General features: G+C 48.1%; 1 protein-coding gene across 1 annotated transcript in view; it reads right to left on the bottom strand.

The window, feature by feature from the left end:
* The window catches only part of TENM4 (teneurin transmembrane protein 4), a 2,883,939-nt gene that overhangs the window by 507,808 nt on the left and 2,350,462 nt on the right, over window positions 1-25,669 (bottom strand). The window contains 1 exon segment of the mRNA XM_053900128.1: window positions 3,941-4,042. Coding sequence (XP_053756103.1) covers window positions 3,941-3,950 — 10 coding nt within the window. The 5' untranslated portion in view covers window positions 3,951-4,042.

Raw genomic sequence — 25,669 nt, forward strand, 5'->3', positions numbered from 1 at the left:
GGGGATTCCTGGCACACAGCAGACAATGCCATAACTGAAGGATCAGACAGTGGATGTGAAAGCACTCGAAAACACTGGTCATCATTACTATCATTTGACCAGAACTTTTCCATTCCTAAAGGTCATTAACATCCACAACCCCACCGGCGTGTCATAAGAAACCTGTAATAAATAACCCTCAGGTCAGTGGCTTGTAACCCCTTTCCCAGGAACTCCCTCTCTGAGGGACTTTGGAAATCCTTTTCCTCTCCCCTTCCCCTTTTTCTTTCTTTCTGCCTTAATTTTGCATTAAATGCTCTTGGTCTTAATTAATTAATCAATTTAAGATTGGTAACCCACTCAAATCTTTTTTGGCAAGTTGGTGGGAAGGCATGAATGAACAAATGAGTCAATCAAGTAAAAGGCTCCTAATTTAAAGTCAGAAAAGTGAAGCCCCTAGAGCTAAAGCGATCACCCCACACACAGGTGTCAAAGGTGAAACGTGGGACACTACTCCAGTGCTCTCCACTCCTGCACTCCCCCTCCCATCCTGGAGAGATCCTTTTAAACCAGTCTCCCTCCTCCTCAGTGTTTGCAACACCTCCCAATTTAGTTTTCTCTCTGAATTTCATTAGTGTCCCATTTGCCTCATCTTCCTGATCTCTGAGGCAGGCGGTAAGCAGGAGGAGACTGAATTGGCAACAAGGGCTCCCTGCCTCCTGGTTGTGGGTGAGGCTACATGCAGGGGAGGAGGGTGTGGCCCCTGGGCTGCAATTCTACACACGCTCTGGTCCACTTGACTCAAGCCAATAAATAATAATGGGACTCTAGCTATGCCCCAGGCACTGGGGGCTCGAGGATGAGGAGCTGTGCTTAGCCTTGAAATCTCAGGCTCTCAGGGATGGATGGATAATGCCTGGGCCATGGGCTGCAGGGACTTCGCCCTCCTGGGCGGTGAGAGTGAGCGAGAAAGAATGCGAGGTTAGTCAGGGGAGAATGGCAGTGGGGCCATTCTAGGAAGGGGGAATAGCACATATAAAGGCAGGAAGGGTACAAACGATAGCGTGTAAGCAAATAACGACGTGGAATCTGTTGAGAAATTATTTGTTCAGTCATTCGCTCATTCAATATGTGCTTATGGAGTCCCTGTTCCAGGAGTAAGAACACTGCAGGAACAACCCAAAGGAAGTCCCTGCCCTCGTGGAGTTTATATTCCACTGAGGGAAACAGACCACAGACAAGCTTACAGAGCAACAGACGATGCAGCAGGTGGAGAGAAACGTCACATGGATGAGATCAGGTGGAAGAAGGCACAGGAAGGACCGGAAGGGAGAATGGCCGCTTGCATGGGGCAGTGGGTGCAGGCCTCCCACCCTCACCTCCCCTACCTTGCTCACACCACTGGCCTCACACACTTGTGTTGAGCACTTTCTGGTGCATGCGTGCTCTGCTCGCTTTATTCACTGCAGTTTCCTTTGCCTGAAGAGCCTTTCCCAAGACTGGAAAAAAGGCATCTCTGCCTTATGCCGTGCGGTAGGAATATGTTTATGGTTCAATGGACAGTGAAGAGGCCAACGGTGTGAGTGAGGGGTGCATAGGAGAGATGGGGTTAGACAGGAGACGGGCTGGCTGGTGTAAGTCCCAGTGGGTCACAGTGAGGACTCGGCCTTTCCTCCGCCAAAGATGGGGGTGCACAGCAGGTTTTGAGCAGAGAAGTGATCTGATCTGACGTGGCAGACCCCTGGGAGGGAGAGTGGTAGCAGAGTCTATGAAGGGGCCATTGCAATAATCCAGGCCTGAGAAGATGGCTTGGACCAGTGTGGGGACAGAGGAGGTGGACACACAAGCTGAGGAGGGGACAGAAGTTGATGGAGTCAGTGTAAATATAATACAGCGTGCAAAAGGAGGGACGGGAGGGAGAGGAGGCCAGAGAGGAAAAGCAGAACATTCTAGACAGAAGAATCTGCCCGTCCCAAGGCTCAGATTCAATCTCACCCTGCCAGACTCAGATCCCACTACTTAGATTTCTGAAATTTCTTCCCTCTCTCCTTCAGTTCAACAAGCCTCACTCAGGGCCCAGCTCTATGGGTGGCACCAACATGGGATGAGCGATCCCCCCTCTCCCCCCCATCAATGTCTGGCCTCCACGAGGCTCCCTCTGTTGTTGCTGAAAGCTGTGTCCACATGTGACACCCGACAGGATGCTGGGGGAACCTGGGGGAGAAAGGCGGGGATGGGGAGTACAGAGGAGGAAGGAGAGAGCACATTTCCTGGGTTTCAATGGTGTGGGAGGGTGAGACTGAATTTTTTCTTCTCACATTCACGCATTACAAGCAAGCATGATTGTGGTGGATGAGTTCACCTTCAGCTTAGTTATCTTACCTCCCTGAGTGGACCTCAGTTTTCTTATCTTAAAAATGGAATTGTAAGGACTACCTCATGGGGTTCCCTGAGTTACATGAGATTCATAAATCAAGTACTTGGCACAATGTCTCAATAAATATGACCCCATTTTACCTGCCCTTCTATATGGAAAGCTAATAATCTTAACAGATCTCCTCAGAGAGCCATGTGTGTATGGCTGAACACTTATCCCAGGCTGTAGTTACACAAGCTTCAGGCTGACAGCAGAAGCCAGCTCTGTTTCCGTTCCCTGTTATCTCCCCAGAGCCTAGCGGGGTGCTGGGCTTATTGTGAGCATTCAGTGTGTCCTTGTTGAGTTGCTAAATAAATGATTGAATCAGAGGTTATGTAAGATCTGGGCTTCAGCACTTTTTAGCTGGAAGACCTCAGACAATACAGTTAATTTCTCTGAGCCTCAATTTTCTGGCCCGTAAAACAGAAATAATATCTACGGTGGCAGAAGCAGTTTTCATTGCTCATCAAATAACCGTATTTTTCCCACATTTCCCAGAGCCCGAGGAGTCAGGCTGGACCCTGTGACTCATTCTGGCCCATAGGCCATGTGACACTTCTGGACCAAAGCATTTAAGGGCCAGTGCTCAATCTTCTGGTTCTCTTCTTGTGCTACAGAGACCAAGGTGGCTGCAGGTTGTACCCAAAACACAGCAGAGCTCTCATCAGCCTGGCTCGAGTCACTAGGTAGAGCACAGTCCTCTATGTCCCTTGGTCAGACATGTAGCATGAGCAGGAAATACACTTGCTCATGGAGCATAACTAAGCCTAGTGAGACTCTGCGTCCACCTTGCAAGACTGCTGGGAGGATAAGAGATCGTGTTCGGTTCATAGTAGGTTTTCAGTAAGGTGCTTACTCCCTGCGTCCTGGCTCCTCTGCTTCTTCAGCCTTCTTCACCATGACCTAGCCTCCATCATGATTCGACTTTCTCTAGCTAGAAACATCCTCCTGCTTTTCTGATGCAACCCAGGTGTTTTGTACCATTTTTTCCATTGTTCTTCTGCACAGCAATATAAAGAAAAGCCTCCAGAGAGCCACTCTGGCTGGCTGGACCTGGCCTCCAGCCCACCCGTCCCAGTAGCCACCCACTTACCTCCTCCTGCCCCACTCTCAACTGTGCCTCTGATCCCACCCCAGCTAAGCTCAAAACGTGACCATCAGACTCTGGACACAGCCTCTGATCTCCTGGATCCCAGAATGATCCCGACGGCTACTGTTGCCTCTGCGGTCCTGGACCTGCGTGGTGCTTCCTGGCCACCAGCTCCCACGTCACATCCCACCTGGATGCCCGGGCCCTGCCTGCCACTGCCCAGTGTGCCGGCTGTTGGCTTGGCTTCCAGCACCCAGCACTCCTCTTACTGTATCTGCTCCCTGAGAAGGCCACCTCCACTTTGGGCTGACCTCCTCTACTTGCCATGCTGCTTAGTGGCAAAAGCCTTCAACCAAAAAGCATGCACGATTTCAGATTCCAAGATGGCACTTCTCATTAAGACCACAGCTTTGCAGTTGATGACACAGAAAATCAGAGCAGACAAGGGGACTGACCTGGCTCCATGTCAGCACGTTCTGAAGAGTCAGCAGTGTCCCTGGGCCCTGCAGCCCTCTCTCCAGGGCCATGGGATCCTGGAGGACAGGGCGGGATCCTTTCTGTTAAAGCAGAGAACACAGACCCTACTGAATGAGGTGGCAAGATGCCCTGGACCCTTTCCCACAGATTTCTAACCAGTAGCCGTTGCAAACACACACCAATGAGGGGAGGGGCTTGTTCCCGGTCCCAGGGGGGGAAATGGGGGGAGGTCCCAAATACCCTGTGAATCTCACAGGAACACATTTCCTTTATGCAGCCTTCCTGGGCGGCCCTGGTATACTCTGTTCTCCCATCTCATCTTGTGCCGTGGGAGAAATCATCTTGCCTGACCAAACCCCTCAAGGGCAGGGACTGCAGATAGGTTTTCTTTACAATCCTGGTGCCCTTCAAGGACTTGGAGCAGAGGTGAAACTGAGTGTTTTGTGAAGAAGGATTGACTGGGTGCTGTGATGGAGGAGGTAGGCTGGAGGTGGCTGGGGGATGGGGGATGGAACACGGGCACCAGGCCCTGGCCCCCCTCAACAGTTCTATCATTGATTCACCAGGTAAATAAATACGTCACTGCATCTCTTTGAACCATAGTGTCCTGCCCTACAAAATGGCGATCTTCACTATGATATGCCGTATGGGAGTGTTGGGAGTCACCTGGCCAAGTTCCTCACACAAGAGTTCTGGCTATGTGTACCTTCTTGTCACACTGCAACCTCTAGAAAATCACATCCTGTCTTTGAGCCTCTGTGTCCTCATCTAAAGGAGGAAAACTCTGAGCCTGGTGAGGTCCTTTTTGCCCCGAGAATTCTACGATGATGAATTTGAGTCATCTGTGATCCCAGTGCCTAAGGAGATATCTGCACACAGTGAAAGTTTGTGAAATGAGTAAAAGAAATCGTACCCCACTCAAAAGAAAAGCAAGGGGAGGCTCACAGGTTTTAAGTCATCTGCCTCAGGTCACTGTAAGAGGAGGAAGAACATTTGAACACAGGCTCTCACAGACCCAAGATCTGCTTACTTTCTCCTGTACCAACTGTCACACACATTGAAAACACCACAAAATGGTTTTTTATGTAAAAGACACACTAGGCTAAAGAACAAGGTATGAAAGATGCGTTTAGGCGTCTGAGGTAAAAATTATTTTTGAGACATTTCCCGAATACCTATTTGCTAAATATATGCAGGAACCTGACTAAGAAGACTTTATTGTCCATTACAAGGTGAGGACTTACTGGTAATCTCTGTTAAAAACACAATTTTCCTAAGGGTGACAGATTACTAGCTTCATCTGAATTTCACATTTCTTTATTGTAAATTCTTGTTATTCTAATCAAAATAGAACTGTATTAGGCAAGAACATTCACCAGGCTCTGCCCAACTGCAGAATATCCCTTCCCCAACTTCAGGGGCCAGCCTCCTAAACACCCTAGGAGAGAAGACCTGTTAGGCAGAAATAGAATTAACAAGACAAAGTCTGGAGGTAAACAAGAAAAGCCTTTATTTAAAAAAATTTTTTAGTGTTTATTTTTGAGAGAGAGAGACAGAGCTGGTGAGGGACAGAGGGAGACACAGAATCTGAAGCAGGATCCAGGCTCTGGGCTGTCAGCACAGAGCCCAACATGGGGCTTGAACTCGCGAACCGTGAGATCATGACCTGAGTCAAAGTTGGACACTTAACCGACTGAGCCACCCAGGCACCTCAAGAAAAGCCTTTCAAACTCACACTACATTCACTAAAATCAGAAATGGGCAGTACACTGCATAGCATAGGATGATCATTTTAGGCATCTTGAATGAGCAGTCATGGCTACTGTGCCCTTAATTTCTCCTTACCATGCCTTGTTCATTGTAAGCTTACCCTCCACAGTTTCAGGGAGCAGCAAAAGATTGTTTTGCTATAACAATGTGCAGGGTAAGAGGCACTTTCTCCTGTGTGTGAGCCTCTCCCCATGCCCACCATCTTGTGGGTTTTAGGACTCAGAGCTCTTGGCTTTGCCCACAAGGGTCCTGCAGGGGTCCTGGTCATATGTAGTGACTCAGACAAAATACTCAGGGTCTCTCTTAAACCCCTCTCCTTTGTCCTGGTCATAAAATCCCATTCTGCCTCCGTAGCTTCAGGCCGCAGCTTGTGCTGTGGACCCTTGCCTGGGCCTTACAATCCCTACCCTGTTAAAGAAGCCGCTGAACTAGTTTACCTCCTCTTCCACCTTCCTCTTTGCCAGGGCTTCAGGGAAAACCTCAACACCTTTTCTCCTGTTTGTGTCTTTTTCAAGTCCTATCCCCGAATTCCCTCTTTTTTCAAGTATCTCTCATAAGCACCACAATGACTAGGAGTGAAACGAAAATACTCATGGGCAGACCGAAGATTTCAGAGGTATTTATGTACTAGCATTTCGTGGAGGGCAACCCAGTTAGGAAGGGATTGTAGCATTCATTCATTCATTCATTCATTCATTCCCTCGCTCACTCACTCATATAGTTGAGAGTTAGGTGTCGTGCAGGATGCACTGATGACTTAAAAGCAAATCCTGCCCTTAGGAAGCTCACAGGCTGGCAAGGAACAGTAAGGCCTGGCAGTTTTGTAAGAGAGATACAGATGAAAGCCAGTGAGAGGACAGAGGAATGAAGAGACCAGGTTGGCTGACAAATCAGGGGGCACCTACTGGACAACATATAGTTTCAGCTCAGCCTTGCACCAGAGGCAGTGTTAGGCGGACGGCTTGCGTATACGGCAGGTGCTTTGTATGAGGGAGCCAGGCACAAGAGGGGAAAGCACGGCAAAGAATGTGTAGAGCAGCCTCCCAGAATGTGGGCTGTGTGGAGGGGAGCAGAGTTCGACACACCTGAGAGGTGACGGACAGGGCCCTGAAGACCAAGCCAGAGAAGACAGCCACCATTCAATGAGTAATCAGGAGCCATCAAGGGTTTCTGAGCAGAGATGTGACATGACTGAAGATCTACTGTAAGAAGATGAATCTGGCAAGGCTTGCATAGTATGAATTGGAAGGGGAGTGAGTTCCTAATTGTGTGCCAAGCACCAGGCAGAGTATTAGGTGCTGGTTGGTATTTGAGCTCACGGACCTTCTGAACAACTGCACTTAGGCAAGCATTATCCCTCCGGACTTACAGTCAAGAAAAGGAGACTTTAGGGAATTTAAGCTGCTTGCCTCTAATCCCCCAGCTAGGAAGCAGTGGAGACGAAATCTAAACCCTGTTCTTTTTCTTTCCAGGTGAGCCATAAAGCATGCTGTGACCCTGTGCTCGACACCAGGACACCCGATACTCCCAGTACACCTTCTGCTTCCAGAGCACCATCCTGTCTGCCCTAGGGTGGTGGAATGTGATTGCTTCCTGCACTGCCTTTGAGAGGCCCAGATGGAATTAAGCACAGAGCACCTTTGCTTCTGTTAGTTTTCCCCAAAGTGAAACAAACAAGGAGATAAGACAATGCCTTGGGTTGGGTCCCAATCACCAGAGACTGCAGTCTCTTGCAAAGAATTTCAAAGGTAGCAGGACACCATACTCCCCCGCCTTGGAGGGGAGCATTGCTTTTGTCCTTCCCTTCTTAGCTAAGCCATGGTAGCAGGAGCAGTGGACTCAGGAGCCTGGGGCAGGATCTTTTGGATACCCAGGAATCCACATGGGGCACATACAATGTCCAGGAGGGGCCAAGCATTTCTACACTCTGGGCCCACTTCATTCACTGTTTGGGAGGATTGCCCAGAGGTCTCAATACACCTGAACTGGGTTGTCATACCCACAGCCTGGAGATGACCATGGATCACTCCCATCAAGATGCCCGCTATTAAAACTTGGGGCATTTTCAAGGGGAAAGAGAAAAGATTCCCTCATTCTATCTACAGGGCACAGTGAGCTGCATACACCTGACAGTCAAGAGGATAAGACACACTTTCTTAGAGGAAGCCTGGTGCGGTGAGAAGAGCAGGGGCTTTGGAAGCAAACAGAGGGGTTCCAGATCACACCGCACCCAGATACTGGCTCTGCGGCCTGGGCCAAACTGCTGGGCTCCTTCCATTTCCTCATTATTCAATACAAATGACTATAAGGGATTAGGCTAATGGCAGACCCCTGGCACAATCGTAAGGACATATAATTTCTTCTCTTTTCATGTTCAACATTGTGGGCATTGCTCTCACAGTGAGGTTGCTCTCCTCCCCCTAAAGTCCCAGTTGAAGAAATGGATTTTGGAGGGGGGAAAAATGCTGAAATGACAGCAAGTTGTACACATCCTTGACCGAGTGCTTATTACCGGCATCTTATAATTATTTGCCAGCATGTCTCCCCCTTCCACTGGCCTGGGACCTCCCTGAAGACAGTGATGGCTGTATCTTCAATTCCTAGCACACAGTTATGCCTTTCTACCTTAGTTACTTCATTGTAAGATCCAAACAAACCACAGAGGCTGCAGCTCCTGCGGCATTTTATTTTCCCAGCCTGGTTTGAAGAATGACTTTTAAGCAACACCTTCATGAGCACATCCGATCCTCTGAAAACTGTCTCATTATCATGGAACCATTAGCACAGAATACTTCACCTTGTTACCCTGCTAAGAGCTTTGGTTTCTAATCTAAGCCAATTACATATGTGCCGACATTTTCAATAACATCTTAATAAAACCAAACCTCCCAGGTCTCCAGATGGAATTGGACCAGGTTGAGAGATCTGGGGTCTATCTAACAGGATACTGGAAGGTGCCTGACAGTGGGGAAAGAAATGAAGCCTCAAAACTGGATTCAAACACTCACTTATACGGCTAGGACGATCGTAGTGTGCGTGGACCAGGATAAAGGCTTCATAAAGGTTAATTCCCTTCCTTCCCCCGAATCCAGGGAAAAGTAAAGCCATGAAACTTGTTGCAAGTAGATAGGGAGAGAAGGGGAGATAAACCACATTCCCAAGTCCATTTAGAATATGGATTATTTTTTTCACGTTTTCTCCCTAAGGACTGAAGGAAGCAGGTTATTTCATTGTAATTATGGGCAGCTGCAGCTGTTGCTTGTGGACTCAAAGACCAATTTTCAGATTAAAAAGAAACACACACAGACACAAACACACCAACAGGATCAACTCCATACACAGAACAATACCTCCTCCAGAGAGTGAGTCAACAGGATGGAAAGATCTGGACGGTCGTGCTTGAGACACTCGGATCCAGGTGGAGCTCCTTGGGTGGGCATGCTCCCCTGTCTTCCCCTCCCCCCTCACCTCCTCTCCACCCACTACGTGCAGGACGCAGGACCAGCCGGCGAGCCACGCAGGGCAATGCAATGTTTCGCGTCGAGCAGCTGCACCTTTTGAATGCACACAGGGGGAAATAAAGGCAGCAGATGGTTTTATGTAATCTTCCCATGAATTTTTAACTGGTCGTCCTCATTCATGATAGGCCTGAAAGACTTTTTTTACAGGTCCTCTGTGGGTCCAGCAAGCCAGCCCCAGACTCGTGGTGTGGACGCGTCCGTTTTCACAGGAGAGGTGGGCGGAGCTCATTTGCTATTTTGTGGCCTAGAGGCGGTCTCCCGGTTTCCATTCAGGATTCTCTCTTGGGGCGCTCCCTCTGTGTCCTCTCAAGGGTTTCTCAGCGCTGACCACGGCAAGCGACGGCTCATGAATCCTTCACGGGAGAGCTGCCCAAACCCGCAGCACGTGATTTGTCTTTGAAAGGACTGAAGATCCAGGCTATGGCAGGGATGTTTGTCAGAGAGAAGGTGGAGTGGAGCAGGGGTGCATTGCAGGGCACGGCTGCCTGGGAGTAAGGTGGAAGACACTGGGCTCCCAGCAGAGAAGGATCACGTGCTTACGTGTGCAAGAACGCTGCCTAGAAGACTGAGTTTACGTCTGGCATCAAGGAACCGCACACGAGGGGGTAAACGATTCTCAGACAGCCGCAAGTGCTGAAAGGCAACCCGATGAAGTCTGTGGCATCAGTGGGGTGTCTTCTCAACTTTCTAAAACTTGCTTTTACTTAACCACAGTTCACCTTTAAACCCTCCAAGCACACCATCAAAATTTCTGGGATTTGGGGCACCTGGGTGGCTCAGTCAGTTAAGCGCCCGACTTCGGCTCAGGTCATGAGCTCGTGGCTTGTGGGTTCAAACCCCGTGTCGGGCTCTGGGCTGACAGCTCAGAGCCCGGAGCCTGCTTTGGATTCTGTGTCTCCTTCTCTCTCTGCCCCTCCTCGACTCACGCTCTGTCTCTGTCTCTCTTAAAAATTAAAAAAAAAAAATGTTTTTTCAAGAATTCTGGGATTTGTATGTGCAGGATAATCACACACCCTTGTTCTTAACCACCAGGGTGCTCCCAGCTCTCCGGGCCTTCGCTCGGCTTTGTGGTCAGCCTGTGAAGCCTCCCCCTCCTTCTACGTCTACCAGCTCGTCCCCTTCCTTTGGGAGCCAGTGCTGATGGCAGCATTTTCACGGCGCCGTCCTTGTATCATTCTCAACTAAGTGTACCCCACGCCAGAGAGTCACCGAGCCTAGGTGATTCTTTCTCCCAGTAACTCCTAGGAGTTGCCAGAGCTCTGTGTAGGTCTAGCGCTCTTCCGTTCCTTCTTTCAAATGATCACGTCGCTGGTACTATTCCAAAAATGCAAGTGAGACCCTGCTGCTCCCGGCTGGAAAGCCCTGTTGCTGCCCAAGTGTCTTTGCACGAAATCCAAACCCTGCCTTACAGCAAGCCGTTCTCTCCACTGTCCAGCCTGGCCACTCTCGCCTCAGGCCCTCTGTGCTCCAGCCGGACCGAGGGGCCTCTAACACTTCACAGACTTTCCTGTTGCCCTTTCTTTGGCCCGAGGGCCCCTGGAGTGCTCGTTCACGAGTCTACCGTGTAGCACCCCATCTTATTCTGGGAGAGCATCTCCCTGCTTCTGGGAGCCACTTTTTCCACTGCTCCCATCACGAGGGTTCTGGGAGTCATCAATGCTGTCTGGCAACCACTGCTGGCTCTGTGCTTGGCAGCCACAGGTGGGATCACACACCCCAAGAGGGCCATGTCACTAACCATGGCCAGTGGGTTGGGAGCAGAGGTGTACCCCTTCCAGGCAGAAGGTTTAAATGCCAACTGAGGACGCTCTGGAGCTTCCTTTCACTCTGGCATCATGACGAGCAGTTGGGATGGTCTGTCGGCCTGGACTCCCGGGGGATGGCGAGAAACCCCTCCACCCTCTTACCACATCCACTGTCCACAGTGGATATGCAGAGTATGAGAGAGAATGGGCCCTTTGACGAACACCACTACGGTTTGGGGGGTGATTTGTACTCAGTATTAATTAGCTGATCTGTGGATACATAGGTCCTATGAGAAATGTCATATTCTTAAAGGACTCTGACTCCCTGTCATCACTGATTGGTTCAGAGCTGGGCACCTTAAGGAAGCTGGGTCAATCATAGTTCTGGGGGCTCCAGCCACCCTCGGGAAGGGCAGAACCTGATCAGAGATTGACCTGGTCAAAGAGCAGATAGAATTCTTCCCTGGGTATTGAAAAAGAATCTAGTCTCTGGTAGTGAAGACTTTAAGACGGAAAACCTTGGGAGCCATTAGCGGCCGTGTGGGCATATTGTGTCCTCCCAAAAAGATATGTTGGAGTCTCAACCAACTCCTAATACCTCATAATGGGACCTTATTTGGAGACAGGGTCTTTGCAGAGGTAATCAAGTTAAAATAAAGTCATTGGAGGGGTGCCTGGGTGGCTCAGTCGGTTAAGTGTTCATCTTTGGCTCAGGTCATGACCTCATGGTCAGTGAGTTTGAGCCCCATGTCAGGCTCTGTGCTGACAGCTCAGAGCCTGGAGCATGCTTCAGATTCTGTATCTCCCTCTCTCTCTGCCCCTTCCCAGCTTGCATTCTGTCTGTCTCTCTTTCTCTCTCTCAAAAATAAATTAACATTAAAAAAATTTTTATAACATCATTGGGGTGGGCCCTAACCCTATATAACTGTTGTCCCTAGCAAAAGGGGTGAGATTTGGACAGACAGACATGGAGGGAACACCACACAGAAAGAAACTCCAAGAAGCCAGGAGAGCGGCCTGGGACAGACCCCTTCCTTCAGAGGAAAACATGCAGGGATCATGGGCTTGCCAACACCTTGATCTGGACTTGGAGCTTCCAGAACTGTGAGACAATACATCTCTGTTGTTCAAGCCCTTCAGTTTATGCTCCTTTGTGACCACAGCCTTAGCTCACTAATACAGAGGGGAAAGCTGGCCCCTCTGAGAGAGAAGGAAGCTCATAAGAGAAGCAGACCAGAGCAACAAAGAAGAGACAGAGCAAATTTAAACAGAACTGAATTAAAATTCCCAATCCCAATTCTACTGCGTCTCTTTGCGTTTTCTCTGGCTGGAGAGTTCCACTCCTTGGATTCTATGAGGCAGTAGTAAAAGTCCCTCTGTGTTGAATTCGTTAATTCTGAGGTTTCTGTCACTTTGATCCAACAGAACCAACACAACTATTAATTTTTAATTATTATTACTGTTAAGGCAAAGAAAAGGAAAGTACCGTGAGTGACTTCACCTGATGCTAAATTTACCAGATTGGTGACTGATGGACCAAGCAGCTGCTTCCAAATGCTGTCCCAACATGTTCCAGCAAGAGACAGGGTCCCTCCTGTCTGGGCGCAGTAACCTTCATACATTCACACAGTGTAATCCTCTTGGTTTTTCTTTAATCCAGTAACAGCTAGAGTAAAATCTGAAAAGGATTTTCTTCTGCACAGTTATGCCTTTCTTCCCAATCCAAACACAACTGCATGCCTGGCCCCCTGAAATGCTCCAAAACAAAACAAGTCCAGCCCAAATCCCTCATCTCGTTTCATGTTATTTTCTTGGCTGCGTAAACTTAGGGGCCTTTGTTTCTTCTGCTCTGCCCTTGGACTCTTCCTGTCCACATTCCCCTCTGTCTGGGCTCCCACGCCAGCAACAAGGGCTCCAAGCTAGCGGAGGAAGAGAGAGGCAATGGGAGGGATGGCAGGCTGCAAATGACTAACTGTCTCAGACAACAGCTGGAGGTTCCCCGAAGCAACTCACCAGCCTTCTAGAATAACTACTCAACACAAGCCCTCTGCGGAGAATATGGTCAGATAGTGGGGCGTGGGCTGAAGCTAATCATTTAAGGTGTAGCTGAGACCCTGGGGTTGGGGAAGCAGCCTTGGAAGGAGGAGGGTAGGAATACATAGTCAGGTAAATCCTTTATCCCCCCATGAGTCTAGCCAGCTTGAATGTGACTTCTTGTGTCAGTTAATAAACTGATGTAGGGAAGGCCAATCATTAATGCAATAGACACCAAGGAGCTCAGTTGGGAAACTTCAGAATCCTTTGGCAGGTTAGGGTGTCCTGAGTCTCTGTAGGGAAGCCAGGAGTCTGATGAAACGGAGACAGGCCAAGAAAGACATCTTTCAGCAAATTCAGTGAGACATTTAAGTCTTAATATGATATGGCTTGTTTGGGTGTCATCTGTGGGGGTACCTACAACTATAAAGGGTTAGCCACCACCCTTCTAAACTCAGAGAGGTGGCAAATCAATCCTTTATTGAGAGAGGATGGAGATGGGAATAAAATGGAATACTTTGGTGACTGCTGAGAGCCAGAGCATCCTTGGTTACTAAGGAAGACTTTGGATGTGAAAGAGTATCCATAAACAGACCGACACTGGCTGGGACAGAGAGAGAGACACAGGGGAAAAGAGCTCACCAGAAACTGAGGGACAATGGCTTGCAAGCTTTCCATGAGACCCAGCCCTTGCATGGTGGGCAAGTTTCCTAGCAAAGGTCAGCTTCCCGTGGTCAGGGCAGGGGACTCTGGGATCCGTGATGCATTTGCTTTCTGCTTCCGCTCAGGCCCTTGTCACAGGTGGCTTTTTATTGACTGACCCAAGGGTCCCAGACCAATGGCCCCTACAAGACCTGAAACGACCACCAGGTGTGGAACAGTGAGGCTGTTAATGAACTGCCACATGCTTTACCTCCCTGGAAACCTCTATTGGTCTCAGAGAGGAAGCCAGCCCTGAGGCTTTGGCACAGACACATCTCAACCTCAGCATCCCCACCCACCTTCTCCCATCTCACGTGCCCACCTACACGGACACATATGCTTATTTCTACCTTGGTGAAATTAATAACATTTGTGGGGGTGGGGGGTGAATGAGTCAGAAAAAAAAGGACTCTTTTCCAGAGATGGGAAGATCAAGGAAATTTGGGGGTTACCAATGTTTTCCTACTTGGGTTTTTTTTTCGATTTTTGTGTTGTAACATGTTTCATGGCTTTTTACAAAATATTTTTAGAACTATTTAGATTCACAGAAAAATTGCAAAGAGAGTTCCCACATACCCTGCACCCAGTTTCCCCATGATTAACATCTTACAGTCTTATATTCGTATGGTTCTTTCGTTATAATCGACAAACCAATATTATGATATTGCTATTAACTAAACTCCATAGGGTATTCAGATATCCTTAGTTTTTTATGTATATTTATCTTTTTAATTTTAATGTTGATTTATATAGAGAGAGAGCAAGTGGGGGAGGGTCAGAGAGAGAGAGGGAGACACAGAATCTGAAGCAGGTTCCAGGCTCCAAGCGGTCAGCACAGAGCCTGATGCGAGGCTTGAACACATGAGCCACAAGATCGTGACCTGAGCTGAAGTCAGATGCTCAACTGACTAAGCCACCACGGGACCCCTGGCTTTCCTTAGTTTTTACCTAATATTTTCTGTTTCAGGATCTCATGCAGGACACCACATCACATATAGTTATCACAGGTCCTTAGGCTCCTCTTGGTTGTGGTAGTTTCTAGGATTTTCCTTGTTTTTGATGACTTTGACAATTTTGGGGATATGCTAGAAAAGTATTTTGTAGGATGCTCACTATTGGAATTTTTCTGGTGTTATTCTCATGAGAGGACTGGGCCGCTGAGAGTACGAGACTCTTCTGTTTTTAACCCTTTCTTGGCTATAAAAGCCATGTCTCTCAGCCGGGTGGGCTATTGGCCACTAGCTCAGAGGGCAGGTGTGGTAGCTGTGCTCTACCCTCACCACCGCATTCACATGGTCACTGGCATCCTTGCCCCTTGGGACTCAAAAAAGCCCTCACAGTGTGGCCGCAGCTGACCTCTCCAGCATCAACGCCTGAATTTTCTTTCCCTTTCCTCTTGCCACAATTGACTTGCATACAATTTCCCAAACATGCCCACAGCCTCTCACTTTCATGCTTGTGCATTTGCTGTTTCCTCTACCAAGAATGCCATCCCTCCCCTGGGCTAGTGAGGACCTTTCTTTTCCATGCTACACGGGGCATTTCTGTCCATGCCTGACAGCCTGACTTAAAATTGTGATTCCCTCCAACACTCCCAACCGCTTTCCCAATGTTTCTCCACAGTACTCTTCAGCATCTGACATGCTATTTGTTTATGAACTTGCTTGCTGTTTGTCTCCTCTGCCAGAGTATAAGCTTCATGATATTGGTCTATTGTGGCAAGGGCTCCATTAGAACAGTGCTTGGTATGCAGGGGATGCTCAATTTGCTGGATGAATGAATGACATTGCTGGAGTATTACATACACTTTGTATAGTTGTTTGGGTCTGTCTCTTTTTCTTCCAGTGGACTATGAACTTCCAGGGGGAAGGACCAGATCCTATTTAACCAAGGAAAGTCTTGGTGTGAAACTGAATAAAGAAAGCCTCATTTAAATGGACTTGGAAATTCTATTCCTGAAATCATTATTACAGTATACGTTAACTAACTTGGATTTAAATGAAAAACGAAAAAAGACTGGCGTCAGTTTCCAAATACTAGGAAGCATATTTGTCACTGAGGCTTGTACTGTGTTGGGAAAGCCTTCTATGCTGTTATTTGTTCTTGGCGTATCGTCACATGTCCTTTGATAGATGTTCCAAAGTTCTATGTGAAATGTGGGTTCAAAATTCTGCCTCACTGTATAGACCATTAGGGCTAAGATTTAGATAATACAAAAATGAGAGTATTGCTTTAATGCAGAAAGGAAACTAAACTGTCAACCAATTGTTGAAACCAACAAACTGTCAAACCAATCTGTCAAGCAGTTATTTATTTATTTTTTCATGGCAAAGTTGTCTTGTAGCCAGTTAGTTAGGCAGAGAAAATGTTTGTATGAAAATCTTGCAGTGAAAATGCTTTTGGCAAAGATGCTTACTGCAAAACTGGCTAGAACCAATAAGAACTCCATGTGGGAGTTGCTTAATTTGCTTACTCAGGACCACAGAACTTTAACTACAAATGTTAACTAGGATACATCTGGTTCAAATAGCCATCCTGAAAATATCTGACTGGGGCTAGAATAGAAGGGGGATGTTTTTTAACATAAATTTTTTAAATAAATTGAGAAAATTCACATTATATATTGAACTATATGTATCATAGTAAAGAGTTAACTTAAATATGAAAAAATAAAATAAAATAAAATAAAATAAAATAAAATAAAATAAAATAAAATAAAATAAAATGGAGTTGGGAGGCCAGAAGGTGGGGCTCTCACACCCTACCACTCGCAGGAAGAAAGGGGGTTCTTGCCTTTCCAACAGAAACCTACTTTATTATGCCAGCTGGAGGAGGGAAGATTTTTCTCCTTGCCCAACAACAAGCTCAGCCAATAAGAAAATACCACAACTCAGCCAATGAGAAACCTCTGAACTCTCACTTTCCTCCAATGGATTTTCATTCCAAAAGGCCCTTCTCAACTTCCTCTTTTCTCTATAATGTTTCCCTCCTTTGATCTCCAGAAATGCCTATGGTTTGCCACAGCTTGCATGTCCCAAACTGTAATTCCTCTCCTATTCCAGCAATAAACCCATTTTGCTGGCAAGATAACCGCTGTTTTACTTTTAAGGTAGACAGCATGGAAGCTGCCATTTCAGCCATGCTTTATAGGCCATCTCAGGACACGCTGATCATCATTAGCTGCTGCTCCTTCTTTTAGGACATCACTCATGCTCTCTGGAGTAGCATCTCCACGTGATTGGAAGGGACAGACAGTGCATTACGCATGGTCAGAAGTTTAGAATCCAAGAGTTCCTGAGCAGGGGGTGAGGCCTTTCTCTTTTTAGAACTGAATTTCTGACCTGAAAGAAACACTGCTCCTGCTCTATTACTAGAAGGTCGAGACCATTCCCAGGCGCTAACTTTGCAAAGCAGAGATGACAGCAGCTCTGACATCTAAGGACAGGGCTCCTGCCTCTCCCAGTAACTAGTGTGGGGACACGGACAACCTCTCTTGAGCCTCAGTTCTCTCATCCAATAATGGAAATCAGATTATCAGGGTTGACATGAGGATCGACTGAAAAACGGATGGAGTACTACTTGGCAGTGAGAAAGAATGAAATCCTGCCATCTGCAGCAATGCGGATGGAACTGGAGGGTATTGTGCTGAGTGAAATAAGTCAGGCAGAGAAAGACAGATACCATATGTTCTCGCTCGTATGTGGATCTTGAGAAACTTAACAGAAGACCATGGGGGAGGGGGAAGGGGGAAAGTTACAGAAAGGGAGGGAGGCAAACTATAAGAGAATCTTAAATACAGAGAACAAACTGAGGGTTGATGGGGGGTGGGGAAGAGGGGAAAGTGGGTGTTGGGCATTGAGGAGGGCACCTGTTGGGATGCACACTGGGTGTTGTAAATTATATTAAAAAAAAAAAAAGAAAAACAGATGGAAAAGCACTTCATAATCTATAAAGCCCCGTCTACAGCACTTTTGCTGTCATCACCAATAAGTGACCCAGACCTCCTATTTTCTGAGCCTTATGACACTGTAGGAGCCATTTGGTCCCCATAACATGGACAGGCAGCAGGCGGGGGATGGGTGCTACCAGGGAAAACTTCAACAACAAGTCCCTGGGCCTTATGAGCAAGATCAAAGTCAAAAGTTTGCGGTAAAGCACACACAGAAACTAATCATACGTTTAGAGTATGAAAGACGTGTCCTTTGGCTGCCTAGCAAGGGCCCTTGGGCTTAGAACTGCCCTTGTCCCTGCTTTTACCTCGAGTCTGCCTTTTATGCTTGTTTCATCCCACCGAGCTCGGTGGGGTGGGGAAGAGGTAGATGGTGCCTGCAGAAACCTACTTCCAAACCGCGGCTGGAGTTTTAGCGTGATGATTATACACCTTAACGTGAATGGAAGTTAATTTTACTTTACAATTCTGCATCACAAGAAGGAAATAAAGTAAAAAGGACATCAAGCTGGAAAAAAATATTTATAGCACGGAAGACAGAAGAGGGTTAATAGCCATTCAGTAATGATCTGGTGCCAGTTGAGGTGGGAAAAAGTTTAGGACAACAATAAATCAATTGGGAACAGACATGGGTGTGTTCTACAAAAAGTATATTAAGTGAATAAACACATGGGGAAATGTTCAGTTCCTCTAGTAATCAAAGAAACACATATTAGAGTAAAAACAAAATACCACTATACCTAAATTAGTAACCCTTTTTTTTTTTTGCCCCCACAATGCTTTGGTGCTGGTAATTTAAAGGTACTTATTTAGCACCTCTCAGCACAGAGCCTGCTTTGGATCCACTGTCCCCTTCTCTTTCTGCCCCTCCCTCACTTGTGCACGCACTCTCTCTCTCTCTCTCTCTCTCCCTCAAAAATAAATAAAGATTAAAAAAAAAAAAAAGATCTCTCTCCCCAAGGCAGTTACAAAGCTTCTTCGCATACGCTAACACTTTTGATCCACCCAGCTCCGAAGCTTGAGCAAGGCCCAGGCGTTGGCGCGGAGCTTTAAATGTGGAAACCAAAGTGAGAGAGGTGAAGTTACTGGCCCAAAGTTACAAAGCCAACCACTCCAACCCAGTTCTGCAGGGCTCTAGATCCTGCTTTCTTCAGAGGCAGGCATGTATAAGGGACCCTGAAGACAGAACAAAATGGGACCACTTCAGGTGGTGCTGAGGTTAGCAGAACGTGAGAAGGGAGGGCGAGGTGGGGCCGACACCTGAAGCCTGAGCAGACCCTTCAGGCACAGAAGCCTGCACGGTGTGAAGTCCTGCCTCTTACCTGCTCTTGGACTGAACACGCGCTGGCTGACCCCACATGCATTCAGCAATGGCGGCGAGTGGGTTTTCCGTTTCTTTGATAGACACTTAGAAAGGCAGGAGGTAGCAGCTGGCCTGTTCATTCTCTGCTCCCACCGAGCCCTCCAGATTGACGGGCAGATGTAGTTGGGCAGAAGTTGCTGCCCGCATCCCCAAACAGTTCCCTCTCCACACACTCGGCAGCCCTGGCCCAGTGACTTGCACTGACGTTCAAGACAGACACACTGTGTCCGGAACAGAGAGAGAATAAAGAGGAATCTCTCGGAGTGTGATCCGGAACTCTGAGTGTGACCCATTACTCTGAGTGGGTAAGCAGTGTCTGGGAGAATAGAAGTGTCATTCGGGCAGAATGTCAGCCAGCCAGGAAAGGAGTCTAAGCAGGTCTGGTTGAAGATGGGAACACGGACAAAAGCTTGCCAGGGGTCCAACTGAGACGCAGAGAGCGGAGTGGTTAAGCGCTCTCTGCCCAGATTGCCTCCTTACTTGAAAAACCATGCATGACATCGTATTGCCAACGAGATAAAATTCCAGTTTCAGAACAAGGCACATCATGATTCGGTTTCTGCCTTCCCAGCAACCACCGTTCTCTCTGACCTTGCCAGGTATTTGTGGTTCCCCAAATATGCAACGCATTGCCAAAACTTGTACACGCACAGTGGCTCTCCCTAGATCACCAACCCTTTCCTCACCTTTACCTTAAAAGTTCCAGATCCCACTGAGGCTTCCAGGCAGGGTCAGACACCAGTCCTTTGGTTTCCCTTCATGATCACAGTAATTTATGTATCTCTCTCCACTACAGATTGGACCATTTCTTATCTAACTTTGCATTCCGAGTCTAGCCTGAGGCCTGACCCACAGTATACAAGTATATGCATGTATATATGTATGTGAGAAAATGCTCACATATCCCACCTATATTTATTGGGTGGATGGGAAGGGTGGACGGCTGGTTGGGTGAATAAAACAAATGCTTTACAAAGTTCGCCTGTTACTATGTGGAAGACTGGGGTGGGACGAGAGATATAAAGCACACCGGCAGAGAGGCTAATGCACTCGTCTAGATGATGACAGAGGCAGGGAGATGGGAAGGACGCAGGGGATTTAGGTGATTTTGGAAGTTGGCTTTAGCAGAAACTGGTAAGCTTATGGAGAGGAAAGGTCGAATGAGATGGTATAGGAAGGCTGACCTCTAGTTTTGAGCCAGTGCAGAGTGTGGTACATTTAGGCTACCTGGGGACCAGGGGTATCACCTCACACTGGAGGGCAGCGAGCGGGGAAAGGAGATGCTGAGTCTGGTCTTAGCGAGGAGGCAGGCCTGGCAGAGCTCCAGCTTATATTCTTTCCCCATCTCCAGGTGGCCTTTCACGACCCTGCAATGGGCAGACCTTGGTTAAGATGGTCCAAAGACATGGTTTACGTGCTTAGAGAAAACGGAAGGCCATTCAGACTCAGCCCAGGGTCTGAGCAGGAAGAAAGGGGATCTTTCAACATGGCTGCACTGAAGAGTCAGACAGCCCTGTCAGACTCCTGTCACCCAGTCACCACCCTCATGGCATCCCTGGGAGAACATGCAGTTGCCTGCGCAATGGGATGGATCCCAAGGGGGGGTGTTCAGTTTAGCGCAAGGCACACAGCCTTTGGAACCAGGCAGACCTGAGTTCGAATCCTAGATCTGCGACTCGTTAGTCGAGCAGCCTTGGGCAAGCGCCTTCACTTCTCTGCACCTCAGTTTCCTTGTCTATAAAAAGAGGGTAATCATTTCCACTTTTGAATGTAAATGCCATCTTAAACAAGTTGCACGTGCCTGGCACTTTCTTCCCTTTGGACACCTCATTTCTCATGTGAGCAATGGGGAGAAAATTGCTATACAGAAGTATATTGTCAAGTATGTACTGGCTACTTACATTATGCTGGGCACTGTGAAAACTAGGAAAAAAACCAGAGGGCCTGGCCCTCCCGGGCTGAAATGGAACACTGAATGCTATACACATTCCATTCCCTGTACAGGTCTGTGCACCTGTGTGAGTTCAGCCCACCTGGCTAAGCGACCTCGGGCAGTTCATCGCAGGGCCCGGAGCTCAGTTTCTCCACTGGTTCAAACAGGGCCTGGTCACCTCTGCACCAAGGGCTGTCCTAGGGCTCGGGTGAGGTCACTTATGGGAAAGCAAGTGAGGAGTAGCAAGTGGTCAGGAAAAGTCTGTGTGTTCACTTCCTCCACCCCTGTAGAGAGGGCTTTCCTGTGCCTTCTCGAAGGCTGCTCTCTGCTTTCTCATTTGAACACTAATGGGTTTCACCCTCTTAAGTGACACCTGCTGGAAATGTAATTGTGCACATCATTGCTGCGAGGGAACGGAGGCAGCTTCATCTCCCAATGCTGGTGTTTCTCTCAGGAAGAGAAACGGTGCGCTCGTGAAGCCTTCCCTGCATCCTTGCCCATAGGGCAGTGTGGTGGGCTTTTCCCCTGGACGAGGCCAGAAGGAAATGGCTGATGAAGCATTCAGCTTTCCAGAACCAAGTCTCTGGCACTGAGTTCAGGGAAGCCACAGGGCCTTATCCTGATATGAAGGGCAGAAGACTAACAACTCCACCCCAAGTTTCCCTGAGGAAATTCTAGCTAAAGCCCATAGACAGGTTGGCCCCACGGTAGAGGAGAACTTGAGAGGTGTGGGGCTGGATCTGGGCCGGAGCTCCTGTTCTCTCCTCCCTGGCTGTGAGCCCGACGACACAGGAAACACAGTAACACAGCGCTAAGAGTTAGCAGTATTGCTAATAGTCTTGTTAATGAAGGACCAAATGGGGACTTGGAGCAGGGAAGCTGGGAGAGGCGGAGAGGAGGAGGACGGGACAAACGGGCCTTAGGGCCAGGCTCTATGTAGATACAAACACATAAATATATGAATATAAATAAATATATAAATGCACAAATATATATCAGGCTTGCCGTGTTCAAAACCTGATAATTGGCCTGTGCTGTTGGAAATTGCTCCTTTTCCCTCTTACTAACACTGTAGCACCAGGCCCCTCCCATTCTTTTAGTTTTCTAAGATTTGCCTGTAGCTCTGGAAATGAATTAGGACAGTCTTTTGTTTTTTTTCTTTAGTTGAACTTGTTTGTCTATTTAGGCTAATTTCTTTGCCCCCTCAAGCCTGATGTTCAGACTTCTCCCTCTCTACATTCATAGAATAAGACTGACGGGGAGGCCGCTCCCGCCCTGTGCACCATGGGCTAGTTTTCTGAAAGTGTCTACAATCCTGTTTGGGAGAGTCTGGCCTCCTGGAAGGACACTTGGGGTTCCTGGTCCCGGCTAACACGGTGCTTATTCTGCTGGCATGGGTCCGGGCTCTGATGCTGCCACAGCACCCGTGTTTTCTCATAACCGCTGTAGAACGCAGGTTATGTGATAAATAATCACTCGCCGTATGCAGGTCTCCCGATGTCTGCATCTCGGTCCTGCAGCGCAAAATAGTGAGGGGGGAGATGCACATCTCTGTGGAAACCTTTCAGAAGCCTTTTAGAAATGGTCCTGTCCTCTAATCAAAGTCTCCTGAATACAGTGTACAAACTTTCCTTAATGGCTAAGGACTGTGCATGGTTATTCTTTTTACTCAGTGCTCTCTCTCTCTTTTTTTTTTTTTTTTTGAGAGAGAGCTGCACAAGCTGGGGAGGGGCAAAGGGAGAGAGAGAGAGAGAGAGAGAGAGAAGGAGGGGGTGGGGGGGAGAATCCCAAGCAGCCTCCATGCCCAGTGGAGAACGCAATGCAGAGCTCTGTCTCACGACTGTGAGATCATGACCTGAGCGGAGATCAAGAGTCAGATGCTCGGGGCGCCTGGGTGGCTCAGTTGGTTGAGCGCCGACTTCGGCTCAGGTCACGATCTCACGGTCCGTGAGTTCGAGCCCCGCATCGGGCCCCTGTGCTGACAGCTCAGAGCCCGGAGCCTGTTTCAATTCTGTGTCTCCCTCTCTCTGACCCTCCCCCATTCATGCTCTGTCTCTCTCTGTCTCAAAAATAAATAAACGTTAAAAAAAAAAAAATTAAAAAAAAAAAAAAAGAGTCAGATGCTCAAGCGACAGAGCCACCCAGGTGCCCCTTTACTCAGCTCTCTTACGACGATGCCCTTCATGATTGCCACCTCTCCTGGGTATTTGTTGCTGAGGAAAGTGGCCCTGGTGTTTTGTGCTTTTGCAGTTTCCATGCTTACTCTCTGGTGTTGCCGTCCCCTCCCTAACTGTTAGCATTCAGGTGTCACTTTGTGTTCACCTTGTCACGCACCTTGACAGACAGTGGGTTAGCTCTCAGAGCAAAACTCTATAACAGGACCCGGCTCGCTGGGCTCTTAATGATCTGCCCCCTGCCCCCCGCCTCGCACGTGCCACAGACTGGCTCTGTCAGCACCCATAGCCACCCATGTCCAGTGGGCCTTTCATTCCACAGAGGCTGCCCAGCTGGAAACAATACACGGAGTCCCTTGCAGCCAGATCCCTATTCCACCGAGCAAACGCACCCACAGGGGCACGGGGGGCAGATGCTGTCACAGGTGAATCAAGGCCTCCCACAAACATGGGGGCCAAGGTGTTGGTTTATCCGGACAGCTGCAGTGTAGGCTCTGCTGTCTAGTTCCTAGAGTTTTGAGTCCCAAGGCGTAGGGATAAAGGAGATTGCATTCCAGCAGGCCTACGTGGTGTTTGGGGACCTCTCTGGTTCTCTGGCATCCCAGCTCGGGTCTCTGGCCTTCCTGGAAAGTTTGCAAGCCACCTCATATCCTGTATGAAATCGCTTTCTGATTTAAACTAGCCAGAGCCGATTCTGTTATCCAAAACTAAGAAGCATGATGGAGACAACATCTGTCTGCCCCCAAACTGTAAGCTCCTTCAGAGCGGGGACTCATTCTCAAGCGTCTTTATCTCCCTGGGCCCAAAACAAACTCTGTGGCCTGAAGACCCTGCTGACTGGGCAACTAAACTGAGGGGGATCCCGCTGCTGGGAGCCACCGCTGCTCGTCTGCTAATGCTCGGGGGACCGGCTCATTTCGCTTCACAAAGCTCTTGTACAAAGTAAGATTATACAAACAGATTATGATGTGGCTTGAGAGGACTTCTCAGAAAAGTGAAGGGACTGCAGGACACAGACAAATTAGCAACGTGTTTCGTCGCCGCAGAGGCTTTTTCTCCCATTTCCTGCCTGCCTGGCCCTCTGCCGGGTTCCGAAGAACAGAGGGACGTGCAGATAATCAAAGTTCGCTAAACGTACGCACTGTTACCAACTCCTTTCAGAGCCCTTCCTGTCCAGATGCACAAAGAGAATAGCAAAGGGAAATAAATCCAACACTTCCTCGCTACACCCACTAAACCGCTAAATCTCAGCAGTTCTGAATCATCAAGTCTTGAATTTCTCATGAACTGCCCCTCATATGCAGCATTTTCAATTAAGCTGGGAGCACTGCTATACTAATTATGTGATGATATTAGTCCCCACAGATTAATATGCAGCTAACAGTTTAGGAATGCTCTCTGGATTGTATTCCTCCATCCACATGAAAATAAACATTTCCATGAATGGTGTCCTTGACTTGGAAACTCAGAAGAATGGGATCTCCAAGATGAGGTGCTCACAGGTGACTGGTCTCTGCAGAGACAACCTTTCGCACCGGAATCTGATCCCACGGAGCCACGGGCAAAACATCAGAGGACCCTGGGGCCGGGGGCACATTTTATATTTCCTCTGTATCCACCTAGTCCTGTCCTTACAGTAGGTGCTAGGTTAACACTTCCTCATCAAAGCAGTCTTGAAATGTCCTCCTAAAGCAAAACCAGACCAAAACCAACCACAAAAAAAAGCCAACAGTAACGCTGCAATATGTCTTCTTTTTGTCCAAAACATGGCTCTGTTCCCTGAAAAAAATACAACCAAGGAAGGGAAAGGAAGTCACACTTGCTTCAGCATATTCTGTGTCAAACGCTTTCACGAAACGTGGCCCATTAATCTCTCAAGTACCTGGTGAGGCAGATGCTACCCTCATTTTACAGACGAGAACACTGAGGTTCAAGGAGGTCAATCACAGACTGTGGGACCACGGGGTCTAGGGCCCATGCTGTGTCCCGCACACCTGCTTTCGCCAACTCTGGGATGATGGTACAGTCATAAGGACTGGGCATCACAGGGCAATAAAAGACTCATGTCCCCATGCTCAAGAAGGGCAAAGGGAGTAACCACTGTGTAATGATAATAATCACAATGAAACACTCATCATTGGTATTCACTTAGTACTTATGGGGCACACTGCTCAAGGCTTTGCATATGTCATCCTTATCCTAGCTGCTGGGCTGGACGTCCTTATACCCATCCCAGGAATGAGGAAACCGAGGCACAGGGCTCTCAGATATAAAGACAGAAAGGGCCACGCCCAGAGCTAACGTACCATCCCATGTGCTCTGACACCATGATGACTATTTAAGGAGGGCGGCGTTGCCATCCCCATTTCAAGATGACACCTAATCTCATTGCCACAACGTCACAATACTGGGCCAGAGCAAATCCCAAGCAGTTTAGCACATGAGCAGGTGACACGCCAGTGATTAAACACCTAAGGGACACTAAGAAGCATCAGAGCTACAGGACCTCAGAGGTG

This window comes from Panthera pardus, unplaced genomic scaffold, assembly GCF_024362965.1.
Source record: "Panthera pardus isolate Hobbes unplaced genomic scaffold, ASM2436296v1 HiC_scaffold_12, whole genome shotgun sequence".
Classification (NCBI taxonomy): domain Eukaryota; kingdom Metazoa; phylum Chordata; class Mammalia; order Carnivora; family Felidae; genus Panthera; species Panthera pardus.